The following is a 14,744-nucleotide window of genomic DNA, read 5'->3' on the forward strand; positions in this document are numbered from 1 at the left end:
AAAGAGTTAGAAAGTATAGGATGGAAAATCAAGGCCGCATTTAATAATTTATCAGATACTTTAGTAAATTGAGAACTATACACAATATTCTTTGGACACTGTGATTAAAAACTATTAAAGTTGATTTGCTATAATCTGTGATAGAAAAGGTGGAAAAATAAAAATTTTTTGTTTTTTTCATAGGCTCGTATATTCAATGAAACTCCCATCAATCCAAGAAGATGTTTGCATATTCTTACAAAGATTCTTTACTTACTGAACCAGGTAAATTATTTTTATTTTCCTCAGATAAGTGTGTCCTGGAATAGAAATGCTGAAGATGCAATGAAATGCTTTCTGGAAAGTATAATTATTTATTTAAATTCACTTAATTTTAACATATACAATGTTTGGTTAAAAAATAATGTAAAACTTAGCACGAGGACTATGACATATACAGGTTGAGTATACCTTATTTGCAATGCTTAGAACCAGAAGTGTTTTGGATTCCAGATTTTTTTTGATCTTGGAATATTTGCTGAATATGTACTCATTGAATATTCCTAATCTAAATATTTGAAATCTAGAATGCTCCAATGAGAGCCTTCACTGAGTGTCATATTGGGACTCGAAAAGTGTCTGATTTTGGAGCATTTCAGATTTTGGATTTTGAGATTAGGCATGTTTAACCTGTACTTCTTTCTTATTCATGAGGTCCTAAACCAGTGATGCACATAGTAGATTCTCAATAAATCCTTTGGTTTGAATTTAATGAGTACTAGTTAAAACATGTTGTTTTTGCCCCAGACTTTAAAAAACTTCATGAAATGTCTAGGGCATTAGAAAATATGATTTTGTTTCACGGATTCATGTTCCCTCAGTATCAGTGGGGAATTGGTTCCAGGACCTGCATTGGATTCTAAAATCCACAGATGCTCAAGTCCCTCATACAAATGGTGTAGTATTTGCATATAACTTACACATATCCTCCCATATATTTTAAGTCATCTGTAGATTATAATACCTGGCACAATGTTAGTGCTGTGTAAATAGTTGTTGTGCTGTACTGTTTAGGAAATAATGACAAGAAAAAACTATCTGTATATATTCAGTAGAAACACTGTTTTATTTTCTTGAATATTTTCAATCCGAGGCTGGTTGAATCCACAGATTCAGAACCCATGGTTATGGAGGGCTGACTGTATAGGTCTATACACATACACATGGACACATAACACATACATATATACCACATACCTCAGATGGTTTACATATGGTGCTAAGATAACCATGGTTTCCAATTTGAATTCTAAGAGGATATTTTATCTTTACCTTGTTTTGTGACTGAGGACTTTGTTCAGCGAATTAACAAAGTTTTCTTGTTTACAAATGAAGACTAAGCAACAAGCACATTTTTTTTTTTTTTCTGGAGACAGAGTCTTGCTCTCATCAGGCTGGTGATCTCAGTGGCACGATCTCAGCTCACTGCAACCTCTGCCTCCCAGCTACAATCTATTCTCCTGCCTCAGCCTCCCAAGTGGCTGGGACTACATGCCTGCGCCCCGACGCCTGGCTAGTTTTTGTATTTTTTATAGAGATGGGGTTTCACCATGTTGGCCAGGGTGGTCTTGATCTCTTGACCTCGTGATCCACCCACCTCAGCCTCCCAAAGTGCTGGGATTACAGGCGTGAGCCACTGCGCCCGGCCGGACATAGTTTTTTTTTTTTTTTTTGAGACGGAGTCTCGCTCTGTCACCGGACTGGGGTGCAGTGGCATGATTTCAGCTCACTACTACCTCCACCTCCCAGGTTCAAGCAATTCTCCTACTTCAGCCTCCTGAGTAGCTGGGATTACAGGTGTGTGCCACCATGCCTGGCTAATTTTTGTATTTTTAGTAGAGACACGGTTTCACCATATTGGCCAGACTGGTCTCAAACTCCTGACCTCAGATGACTCGCCCACCTCAGCCTCCCAAAGTGCTGGGATTACAGGTGTGAGCCACCGTGCCCCACCGTGCCCCACCATCAAGCAGGTAGTTTTAAATAAAATATATCTGTTCACAAACAACATAATCCCTCTATGTCAGCATATAAGAAATATTTATAGCAAAAGTCAATTGGGTTTAACTTCTCATAGCATACATTGTGTCCAGGTTGGCTAAATCCATTGTATAAACAAAAGTTTTGAATAGTCAAAGTTGATCGAGAGTAACATATATTTTTATGTTGGTCATTACCTCTTTGATGAGGTAACTCATGTTGAAACATTTAGTTATCTTGATAAGGAAGTTACCAAGCACAGCATAAACACAATTAATTATACAAACAGGTTTGGTAGCATAAATTTTATCTCTTTGCCTAGTCCTTGGTAGAGCTTTATAGAAAAATGCTTTTGAATTTCTACAAGAGTTGACATATCCATGTGTTTTCTGAGTTTCAAGTAAAAAAGGTAGGAATGTAAAGTTTTCCTGTATAACTAAAAAGCACACAGACTTCTAAGTATTGAGTAAATATTTATGAAAGAAAGATAAATCTCTTGGTGATGAGCAAGCTGCATTAAGTAATTATAAACTTATTGTACTTTGTCTTTCATCCTAAACCATCAGTATTTTTCACTAAAATTTATTCTTATACCTATGGCAAATGGATTGAAGACTAGTTTAGTTTATGTGGAATCTGAAGCTCTGAAAAGTGATTGAGTGTAATATATAGGATTGCTTTTAGTGAAGACATTAAATATTGAAATGGTAATATTTGAGATAATCTATGATTTGAGATATTTTGAGTATTATTGAAATACATTATCTAACACCTTTTCAGTCCTCAGAAAATGTAGTTCCCACATCATCAGCATTTGTATCACTTGTTAGAATCACTTGGTAGAAATGCAAAATCTCAGGCTTTACCCTAGAACCACTGAATCAGAATCTGCATTTTGGCAAGATCCCAGGATGAATTGTCATGCATGTTAAAGTTTGTGAAGCTCTGATCCAAAGCATGTTTTTAGGGGCTTGAGCCAATATTGAGATACATAGCAGCCCCATAAGCCTAGTTTTTTTATATGATGAATCTGGTTCCTGCCCTTAGTTGGTCCCCTTCTTGTCATTTTGCTTGAACTACCTAATAGATAGTTCCTTATATTTTAATATTTATTATGCTCCTATGACATGTTAGGCATTGTGCTGGGCATTAGATTTTAGATATGATCTCTACTCTTAGGCAGTGTAGTGATAATGTCCTGTTGTGAGTGCTGTCATTTTCTGCCTTCTGGTAAACTACAGTACTTCAGGGAAATTTAAAATAGTTTCTACTAAAAGGTTAGAGACCACTATGCCAGAACTTTTAAGCATGGTGTGTGATACTGAATTATTTTTAATAAGGGGGTGATAAATAGCCATGTAGCTTTATACACTGAAAGCCAGAAAAATTGGAGAGGCAGAATGTTTACAAAGAGATTGTTTTTTCTTGAGTGCTAAAGGATTTTTGCAGAAATAGCAAATCCTGTGTGTGTGTGTGTGTACATGTACGTATATATGATTATATATTTTTTAAAGTTTAAAAATTGTTTTAAATTTTACTTAGGGTGAACACTTTGGAACGACAGAAGCTACAGAAGCCTTCTTTGCAATGACACGATTGTTTCAATCTAATGATGTAAGTCTTTTTAAATTTTTTTGTGATGAAAAAACTCCTTTTATTTATTTTCACCAGGGAACTAAGAGTGTTCTATATTAGGGAGGTTTGCTTGAAATGTTTTAAATTACTTAACTGCTTATAAAACTTAAAAATGTTCATTATAAGACATGTGAAAGTGGAAGAATTAAAGTATGCAGTATAAAGCTCTTCCTCTGCAGGTCTACCGTGAAATCGTAAAGACTGTTAATACCCAGCTTCTGGCATGACACTGTAAAGGTGGAATGATAGAGAAGTCAGTGCACATAGCTACCACATTTGTCAGTTCTTAGTCAAGTTTCTGGTGGGCCTGGGATTGCCATTAGTCAGTAGGGCTGGCAATTTAGAAAAACTGGATGTGGGGTGGAGTGGGGGAGGGGATGTGGAAGAAGGAAGAAGAAAGAGTACAAACGAAACCTGCCTCTCATTACCTTAGACCACCCTGACTTTCAGAACATATAGCTGCTGCTTTTTGTTTCTCTTCTAAGTGTGATGTGCATTTTTCTTTTGCCTAACTCTAAGGCAGAACCATACAGGGAAGGGAATTCTGGGATATGTATTTTCCAGCTTTCACTTAACATAAATTGGCCAACTCTTGCAGTTTTTTGGTATGTATTGCATATCATCACACGTCACATTTTGTGTTCAACCCGCAGAACCTCCTGAGATTTGAGTCTTGTTATGGATCTAAATAATGAGAAGTTTTAGGAGTAGATCTTCAGTAAGATCAGCAGTTCCCTGCAATGCAGTTGTTTTGGGGGAGGTCGTTATATACTCTTCAGGCAAAAGGAGACTAATTTCCTCACACAGGGGATGAAGGACTGATGCTTCTGCTAGCAAAGGATGTGTGGCCGAATTTAAGAGTTTGGGGTACTTGTCTTCATCAGAATCTGCCCATATATCATCATTCCATTTTTCAGGTCCCCACTCCTTGCCAGTCAAGGTCCTAGCTTTAACGTAAGATGCCCTGCAACAGTGTGAATTGAATTTTCATTGTAACTGAGCCACCTGCAGGATAAGCTTTGTAGAAATCTCGGCCCTGTGGCCACATGATGTAAGGCTTTCTATTAAGGCAGTTTACAGATTTCTGGTCCCCTTACCCAGATTTGAGTGGTGCATTTAAAGCTCTGAGCTCATCATTTTCTTTTCCTGAGAAAATAATTGTTGTACCTAGAACAACTAATTAACCCATTACACAACTTATTTTTACTAAAATCTTCTATGACATCAACTACTTAGTTACCCAAAGCTTTGTCTTCTATAGGTCCTTGTCTGCAGATGATAATTTTAAATATTTTGCCACTGCGCGTTGTGGACTACTAGTAACCCCTTTACCATTGGAAACTGGTCATTAATACCGTCAGTCAAGTCAGAGAAGCAACTTCAGGTTTATATCTTTAAGGTCTTCTTTCCTTTTAACTACTTCCTGTACCAGAGATTCAAATAGGGAAACAGAACCATGATGAGTATTGTGGAATGAGGTGTTGATTAGAGGAATTAGACTAGAAAACTAGTCAGGTTGAGCTGCTGGAGTGGGGTTCCGAGGAAAGCTATTACAGAAGTCATGGAAGGCTATTGCCTATTTTGTGGCTCTGCTTTTGCAACCAGTTTTCTGGTGGTAGGCCCAAGGCTGCTGTTGCTCAGAGGGCTGGCAGTTGGGAAGAAAAACTGGACATGTAGTAGAGAAAAGGAAGCAGAGTAAGAAAGAAACAGAATGAGGACAAACTTTTGAAGCCTCTAGCACAGAGGTTTATATTAAGAAAAGAAGAACAGAAAACTAAACACTGCATATTCTCACTCATAGGCAGGTGTTGAACAATGAGAACACATGGACACAGGGAGGGGAGCATCACACACTGGGGTCTGTTGGGGGATGGGCAAGGGGAGGGACAGTGGGGGATGGGGAGGTTGGGGAGGGATAACATGGAGAGAAATGCCAGATATAGGTGATGGGGGAGTGGAGGCAGTAAACCGTCTTGCCACGTATGTACTTATGCAACAATCCTGCAGGATCTGTGCATGTACCCCAAAACCTAAAGTACAATTAAAAAAGAAAAGAAAAGAAGATGTGAAATTGTTTTCTAGGAAATGGATTAGGGAAATATAGGATTATTCAATAGGACTAATACCCTGTTGAGGTTAGTGCTCATGAATTTAAGTATTAGCAGGTAGCATGGTGAATGTTGCAGGTTAAAGCATTGAAGACTTAGAGATAGGGTTTAGTCAGGATTGAAGTTTTGCCAGGTTAGTAAATAGAGAGAGGGAAAAGCAAAGGTTGAGTGGTTGAAACATTGACTGGAGTCTTTGGTTAGGAGGGAAGCAAGAACGGGCTGATAGGGACAGCAAAAAGTTGATAGATCAGTGGATTGTAAGTCATGATAGAGTGAAGGAATTTTAGAGTCAGGAGTGTGAGTGCTTGGAAATGAAATTGGAAAGGGATGCTGTTACTGATACAGGCTATGGCAATGGAAGTGGGTGATGATTGCAGGGAGGATGGCATCATTGGAGAAGAGGAGGTCAAGGAATGAAGAGGTCAGAGGTTTAGAGATACCATCTGTATGGATATTAAAACCACCAGTACTTATTACTGGCATAGTATTGGAGAGACAGTGAACAAGGTACTACTATTTTTTAAAAATAAGGGAAGTAACCTGGGGTTTAATGGGCAACCAGCAGTGGTAGCAGGTGACATAGTTTAAAGGTATAAGCCTCCCCACCTGTAGGCCTGGTGGTAGAGGGTTATGGGAAAGAAATCAGCCACTATTTCAGAGGGCTGCATGAGGATCCCTGGGAGAGAGCCAGGTTTCAGTTAGAGAAAAAGATAGGAATGTTCAGAAAAGAGTTTGAGGAAATGCCAGAGAACACAATGGTGGAAAATGGAGTCAGACGAGGTGCTATTCCCAGATGAAAGGAATAAGTTCTGCAGGTTAATGAATATTGACTAGAATATTTTGGGCTTTTTGTAGTGACTGAAGTAAGTAGCCATGCACAACATGATGTGGTTAGTTTTAATGGTTCCTTAGTGATGTTTTGGGGCAAAGAGAGGTAGAGATTTTGCCAGAAGCATGTGAAGCTCCTTCCATTACCAGCATTCCTTTACCAGAAGGTAATTACTGTCTTCAAGTTGGTATTCTTTTATCCTTGTTTATATTAATATATGAGGATTACATATGTTTATATCTATAATCAATATTTTGTGTTTTTCTGTGTCTTAAAATGTAAAGATAACATCTTCATATTATTTTGCAATGTTGCAGAGTCTTTTTTATTTTTATTTTTGGGACATTGCCCAGGCTGGAGTGCAGTGGTGTGATCTCGGCTCACTGCAGCCTCCTCTTCCTGGGTTCAAGTGATTCTCCTGCCTCAGCCTCCTGAGTAGCTGGGACTGCAGGCACACACCACCATACTCGGCTAATTTTTGTCTTTTTAGTAGAGATGGGTTTTCGCTATGTTGGCCAGGATGGTCTCAGTCTCCTGACCTTGTGATCTGCCTGCCTCAGCCTCCCAAAGTGTTGGGATTACAGGCGTGAGCCACTGCACCCGGCCTGTAATATTTATAATTAATACATTTTTAATATTTACTTGCTTGTTACATGTACTTCTGCTTTGTTTACTTTTGCTTCTATGTTGGAATTCCAATTTGTGAATATACAATAATCCTATTTATCCATTCTCCTGTTGGTAGCTATAAGTTGTTCCCACATTTTACCTATTACAAACGATACTGCACATAATGTCGATGTATACAGTGAGACTTTTTCTGGGGTAGATACCTACAAGTGGAATTTCTAGATAATACTTGTTTTTTGATCATGTCAAATTGATCTTTTAGATGAGAGGTTGTATTAATTTATACATGCATTGCTGCAAATCCTCAGCATTTCTTATTGTCATGCCCAAGTACATGCCATTTGGAGAATATTATATGGCATCTTTTTGTGGTTTTAATTTGCATTTCCATGATCACTGCTGAGGTTGAAACTCTTCATATGTTTAATAGCCATTTTGCTTTTGTCTCTGAATTGCCTATTGATATTCTTTGCTTATTAATTTCCTCCTACTGACTTATAGGTTAAAGTTTTAAAAAACTTTAGTCTTTTTAAAAATAAAATAAGCTTTATTGAATATAACTTACATACAATAAAATTCACCAATTTTCAGTGTACAATTTAATGAGTTTTGACCATGTATAGAGTCATGGAACCACCATTACAGTCATGATGTAGAAACTTTTCACCATTCCAGAATGTGCCTTCATATCCCTATCAAATGTATCTTCATATCCATCCTTGTTCCCTCACCCTAACTCTGGCACCTGGTCTACTTTCTGACAAGGTAGCTTTGAGTTTTCTAGAATTCCATTTAAATATAATCATATAGTATAAGTCTTGTGTAATTTTTATGTCTTGTTTCTTTAGCTTATGGCTTTTGAGATTGATCCAAGGTTTTATATGTATCAGTACTTAGTTCCTTTTTATTACTGAATAGTATTCCATTTTATGGAGGTAATCTGATTTATTTATCTTTTCACAAGTTTATGGTTTTTTGGGTTTTCAGTTTATGGATATTGTGAATAAAGCTGCTAAAAATATTACAGTACAAGTCTTTGTGTGAACCTATGTTTCTATTTCTCTTTGATTAATATCTGGGAGTGGCATTGTTCAGTTTGCATTTCCCTAATGATGAGTATATTAAGCATATTTTCAAGTACTTATTTGCCATTGTATATCTGCTTTAAGTGTCTGTTAAAATTTGCTACCATATTAAAAAATCAGGTTGTTGCCCAGGAGTGGTGGTTCACGCCTGTAATCCCAGCACTTTGGGAGGCTGAGGCAAGGGGATCACAAGGTCAGGAGTTTGAGACCAGCCTGGCCAACATAACGAAACCCCATCTCTACTAAAAATATAAAAAATTAGCCGGGTGTGGTGGCGTGCCTGTAATCCCAGCTACCTGGGAAGTTGAGGCAGGAGAATCACTTGAACCTGGGAGGCAGAGATTGCAGTGAGCTGAGATCATGCCACTGCACTCCAGCCCAGGTGACAGTGTAAGACTCCATCTCAAAAAAAAGGTGTTGAACAATGGGAACACATGGACACAGGGAGGGGAGCACTATACACTGGGGTCTGTTGTAGGGGAGCAGGGGGGACAGCGGGGGGTGGGGAGTTGGGGAGAGATAGCATGGGGAGAAATGCCACATATAGGTGAAGGGGAGGAAGGCAGCAAATCACACTGCCACATATGCACCTATACAACAGTCTTGCATGTTTTTCACATGTACCCCAAAACCTAAAATGCAATAAAAAAAAAAAATTCAGGTTGTCATCTTACTGAGTTATAAGTTTCTTTATATATTTTGGGTAGAAGTTCTTTATCAGATAGGTGTTTTGTGAATATTTCCTTCCATTTCGTGGCTTGCCTTTTCATTTACTGCACTGTTAACTTTTTTTTTTAAAGTCTAGTTTTACAGGTAGTAAAATTCATCCTTTTTAGGATATAATTCTATGAGTTTTGACAAATATACAGTGGTGTTATCACCACCACAGTCGAGATTTAGAGCATTTCCACTGCCTCAAAAAGTTCCCTTATCATCTACTCCTCCCTCCCCGCCTCAGCCCCTGGCAATCAGTTATCTCTTTTCTTTCCTTATAAATTTGCCTTTTCCAGGAAGTCATATGAATGATATACTGTATGAAGCCTTTTTCGAGTTTGTTTTCAGTTACTTAGCATAATGCATGTGAGATTCATCCATATTATTGTTTGTATCAGTAGTTTATTTTTATTTCGTCGTCATATTCCATTAAATGGATGTACCTCTGTTTATCTGTTTGCCAGTTGAAGGATATTTGGCTTGTTGCCAGTTTTTGGTAATTATAGATGACATCGCTATAAACATTCATGTTTTGATTTTTGTATGAACAAACAAAAATTGGATAAATGCCTGGGAGTGGGATTGCTGGGACATATATAGGTGTGGGTATGTTTAACTTTGTAAGATACTACCAACCCATTTTTCTAAAATGTTTTCAAACAGTTCTCACCATCACTGTATGAGAGCTGCAGTTTGCTCTGCATTCTGGCCCCCAGTTTGTATTGTCGTTTTTATTTTTGTTTTTAATTTTAGCCATTCTGATAGGTGCGTAATGGTATCCCTTTGTGGCTTAAATTTGCGTTTTCCTAATGACTGATGATCTCAAATGTCTTTTCATTTGTATTTTTACCTTCCATATATTTTCTTTTGGTGAAGGATTTGTTTTTTTTTTTAAGACGGAGTTTCGCTCTTGTTACCCAGGCTGGAGTGCAATGGCACGATCTCGGCTCACCACAACCTCCGCCTCCTGGGTTCAGGCAATTCTCCTGCCTCAGCCTCCTGAGTAGCTGGGATTACAGGCATGCACTACCATGCCCAGCTAATTTTTTTTTTTTTGTATTTTTAGTAGAGATGGGGTTTCACCATGTTGACCAGGATGGTCTCGATCTCTTGACCTCGTGATCCACCCGCCTCGGCCTCCCAAAGTGCTGGGATTACAGGTGTGAGCCACCGCGCCTGACCGAAGGATTTGTTAATATCTTCTGTCCATTAAAAAAATTGGATTGTTTATTTTCTTATTACTGAGTTTTAAGAGATCTTTATGCATTCTCGATACAAATCCTTTATCAGGTACGTTTCACAAATACTGTCTCTCAGTATGTGGCTTATGTTTTTATTTTCTTACATTCTTGCAAAGGGCAGAAGTTTTAAATTTTGATGAAGTCCAGTTTGTCAAATTTTTTTCTGTTATGGATTGTGCTTTTTATGTCACATCATAGAAATCTTTGCTTAACTCAAGGTGACGACGATTTTCTCCTATGCTTTTTTTTCCGGGAGTTTGTAGTTTTATGTCAATTACCTTATGTTCCATTTCAAATTAATTTTTACATGTGGTATAAAGTAATGTTTGGGTTTCCTTTCACCTCTTTCCTTTTCCTCCGTCCACTGCCTCTTCCTTTTCTTCTTTCTTCAGTTTTCTCAACACATGGTTCTGGAGCAATTGAATATCCATGTGGAAGGAGAAAGGGAGGAGATGATAAGATGATTGAGTTACATTGGCATATTGGAACATTATTTTGTTTCATTGACTTATATGTCTATTCTTACTTAGTTCCATGCTGTCTTGATTAACTTTAGGTTTAAAACCTACTATAGTAAGTTTTATAGTGCAAATGTTTCTGTTTTTCAAAATTGTTTTGGCTCTTTGGCATCCTTTGCATTTCCATATGGATTTTAAATATTACATATATATATTTATTTAGATATGTAGAAATATGTAGGTGTATAGAAATAGACAGGATTATATTATATGTAATATAATCTTTTTATATAGATAGCCTTCTGGAACTTTGATGGGGCTTGCATTAAATCTAAAGAGCAATTTTATGAGAATGGACATGGTAGCACTGTGGAGTTTTCTGCTTCACAAACATGATATATATCCCCTTATTCACATTTCAGTGTACAAGTCTTGCACATATTTTGTCAAATTTATTCCTAAAGTAGATAATATGTTTTCATGCTCTTGTATTTGTATTATTTATTGGTAGTCTCTAGAAATTAAATGAACTTATATATGTTAACCTTTTTCTTGTGATCTCCTTAAATGTTTGTTAGAGTTCACTGTTGAAGCTGTCTTCTTAGCAGGAAGGCTTTTTTGGGTTAACTTCATTAAAAAATATACATACGATGCCATTCAGGTTATCTGTCTTCTGTAGTGTAGTCTGGTAGTTTGTATCTTTCAAGGAATTTCAGCTAAATTGTTGAACTGGGCATAAAACACTTCATAATATTCCTCCATTCTTTTAATGTCTGGAGAATCCTTAGTGATGTCTCTTCCTTCATTCTGATATTGGTTAAATTGTATCTTCTCTCTTTTATTCCTAGAAAGCTTGTCTAGGGATTTATAAACTTTATTGATCTCATCATAGAACCAGCTTTCTGTGTCATTGATTTTTTTTTTTACTTGTTTGTCTCTTCTAAACTAATTGTGCAAAAAAAAAAAAAACAAGCTAAAAAATCAAACCAAAAGAAGGGGAAGAAAGAGAGGAAGAGAAACATAGATCAAACAGGACAAACAGAAATCATATAATGACCTGGTAGATCAAGACCGAAATATATCATTATCCACGTTAAATGTAAATGAAGAGCACAAAGATCATTTATAAAAAATCAACTGTATATTGAGCCATAAATCAAGACACAACAGATTTCAAAGGATTGAAATCAAATAGACTGTGTTCTTTATTTACAATGGAATAGTGTTGGAAATTAATAATAAAAGAATAACTAGATAAATCGCTATTTATTTTGATAGTAAGAACATTTTTCTGTTTTGTTTATAGCCATGATAAAGTAAATGGGCTGGATTTACCCTGCTACTATAAATACCTAGAAAATCAAACAAAATTTATGACATAACAGTTTCCAGACATTAGATTATAGGCATCCCAGGACTGTGATCTGAAGAAGGGAAACTAGGTCAGCCCTGGATTGTGCTAGATCACGGCCCAGAAACAGATTACAGGCCTAGCTCTCTCTCAGAGTTGAGAAAACAAATGGAGGTTGGGAGCCAAGAAAGCTCGAATTTGTGAAGCAGCATACCAAAGAAGGAGCCAGAAAGAAAAAGAGGCAGGGAAGAGAAGGAAGGAGGAGAGGGAGGGATTCCATGATCTGCTGAGGACTATCCCTTGAGTCTTTGGATAACTAAAAACTGATTTGTGTATGTAAAAAAGGAAACTACTCAAGGCTAAGGAAAGAATCTGAAGAACACAGGGCTTAGAATAGTTTGTATTCCCACCAGTGAGAGTGGAAAGATGTTGTATTGCATAAGACATCTGGTATAGTTCTCAGAAGGGAACCATACATAAATAATTATTACCTAAGTAATGGAAATATAGCCTTACACTGAAGCTTTAAAAAGCCTGTAAGTAAGCCTCAAAGTGGAAAAAAAAAAACTAATCCTGGATAACCTACCCTCACGATAGAATAGAGTTCAATACTAGGTAAGATCGTGCACCAAAATAATAAACTTCACAATGTGCAGCATCTAATAAATTATCTGATTTGCAAATAAACAGGAAATATTATATATAACCAGGAGAAAAATGGATCAGCAGACACAAACCCAGAAATGATAGGTGACGGAATGAGCAGATATTGTCATTAAAACAACTATTAACATGATCAGCTGTTAAGAGCCTCAAAATTGCAGTGAGTTTTTGACTTAATCAAAATCAAATACTTGTTTTTGTGTTTTCCCTACTCATGAGAAATTCGAGAGTCTCAGGATGCTTTGATTCCTTATACATATATGAATATATCAACATATATATGTATATATATGCATACACACATGCACATATACATACATATATTTTATGCTGTCATTTTCTTATGAGTCTTGTTCATAAGTCACTGTGACTTACTTATGTCTTTAGCACTTTTTAAAAAGTCTTCATTCCTTGCTCTATTTCTGAGTTATCTGCAATGATTTTCCTTGTGCTTGAAGAATACACCTTTTAGAATCTCGTTTTCCTAGACTTTAGATACTATATCCCATGCCAGTAAGATCCTTCTGTGGCTATGAATGTTTGGTTGTGTTCATTTATAGCATCTGTGAACTTCTCTTTATTTTGTCCTTGGCTACACATTTAAAATTTTTGTTCCTATTTTATTCAGCATTTCTGTGTATTTGTTTATGAAGTATGTTTTAGTGGTTAAGAGCACATTTTTTGCTAACATTTTGTATTTTTTGACTTTTGAATTTTCACCATTTTGGTGGGTGTGAGGTAGTTTCTGAAATGTGGTTTTAATTTTTCATTGGATAAGTAATTTTCATTTCCCTGATGACTAATAATGTTGAGCTTCCATTTTTTGTGTGTTTTTTTTTTTTTTTTTTTTTTTTTTTGAGACGGAGTTTCGCTCGTTACCCAGGCTGGAGTGCAATGGCGCGATCTCAGCTCACCGCAACCTCCGCCTCCTGGGTTCAGGCAATTCTCCTGCCTCAGCCTCCTGAGTAGCTGGGATTACAGGCACGCGCCACCATGCCCAGCTAATTTTTTGTATTAGTAGAGACGGGGTTTCACCATGTTGACCAGGATGGTCTCGATCTCTTGACCTCGTGATCCACCCGCCTCGGCCTCCCAAAGTGCTGGGATTACAGGCTTGAGCCACCGCGCCCGGCCATTTTTTGTGTTTTAATGAAGTTTTTTGTATCTCCAGTTTTCTTCTGCTTCTCATAGTAGGTTTTTTTTTTTTTTAATTGGGGTGGGGTGTTCTTCAGCCCTGAAATTTTGATTCTTATTTTTTGTTTTCTTCTCATAGTAGCTTTGATCTGCCCCATATGTCTGCCCATACTGGCTTTCTCTGTTTTGTTTTGTTTTGTTTTTTCCACCTGTGTTTCATCACCATGAGGATCCTCACTCTCTTCTCTTTCCTTAATGGGTTCGGTAGTAGCAAGGTTCTCTCCAATAGCTTGGACTCTGGAGCTGTGTCTGATGTATTTGTGTTTCCCTACTTAAAAGAAATTTGAGGTTACTCAGTAAGGGATGAGGCTGGACAGACTAGAGGAACCTGGCACCTGACCATCCCCATTTATCTATAGCGTATGAACAAATGAGAGATCCAGTTTGAGTCGGGGAATATAGGTGGAACATTGTTAGCTTAGTACTTACTTAGATACAGGTATTCATCTAGAAATCTCATTTAGGCTTCAGGAGAAAACATTGGTATACACTGAACTGAGAAAAGTGCAGAGTTTGCACATCTCTCCCTACATATTTTTTAAGAACTTAAAAAAATATGTTTTCCAGGAACAAGCCTTTAATTAACACTGTACTTTGTCTCTTCTAAAAAATACAAAAGTTAGCCAGACATGGTAGTGGGCACCTGTAATCCCAGCTACTTGAGGGGCTGAGGCAGAAGAATAGCTGGAACCCCGGATGCAGAGGTTGTGGTGAGCCGAGATCGTGCCACTGCACTCCTGCCTAGGCAACAGAGTGAAACACCATCTCAAAAAACAAAACAAAAAACATATGTCTTTGGACTCCAGCTATCAGAGTC

The 14,744-nt window shown here is 37.3% G+C and overlaps 1 protein-coding gene across 1 annotated transcript in view; it reads left to right on the forward strand.

The window, feature by feature from the left end:
* Positions 1 to 14,744, forward strand: part of COPG2 (COPI coat complex subunit gamma 2) — a 142,703-nt gene that overhangs the window by 1,610 nt on the left and 126,349 nt on the right. The window contains exons 3-4 of the mRNA XM_012473985.2: positions 184 to 264; positions 3,562 to 3,633. Of these exons, the coding sequence (XP_012329408.1) occupies positions 184 to 264; positions 3,562 to 3,633 (153 nt within the window). The remainder of the gene's footprint in view (positions 1 to 183; positions 265 to 3,561; positions 3,634 to 14,744) is intronic.

The sequence above is a fragment of the Aotus nancymaae genome, unplaced genomic scaffold (assembly GCF_030222135.1).
Source record: "Aotus nancymaae isolate 86718 unplaced genomic scaffold, 86718_ANA_hifiasm-v0.15.2.pri h1tg000002l, whole genome shotgun sequence".
In the NCBI taxonomy this organism is placed as follows: Eukaryota; Metazoa; Chordata; class Mammalia; order Primates; family Aotidae; genus Aotus; species Aotus nancymaae.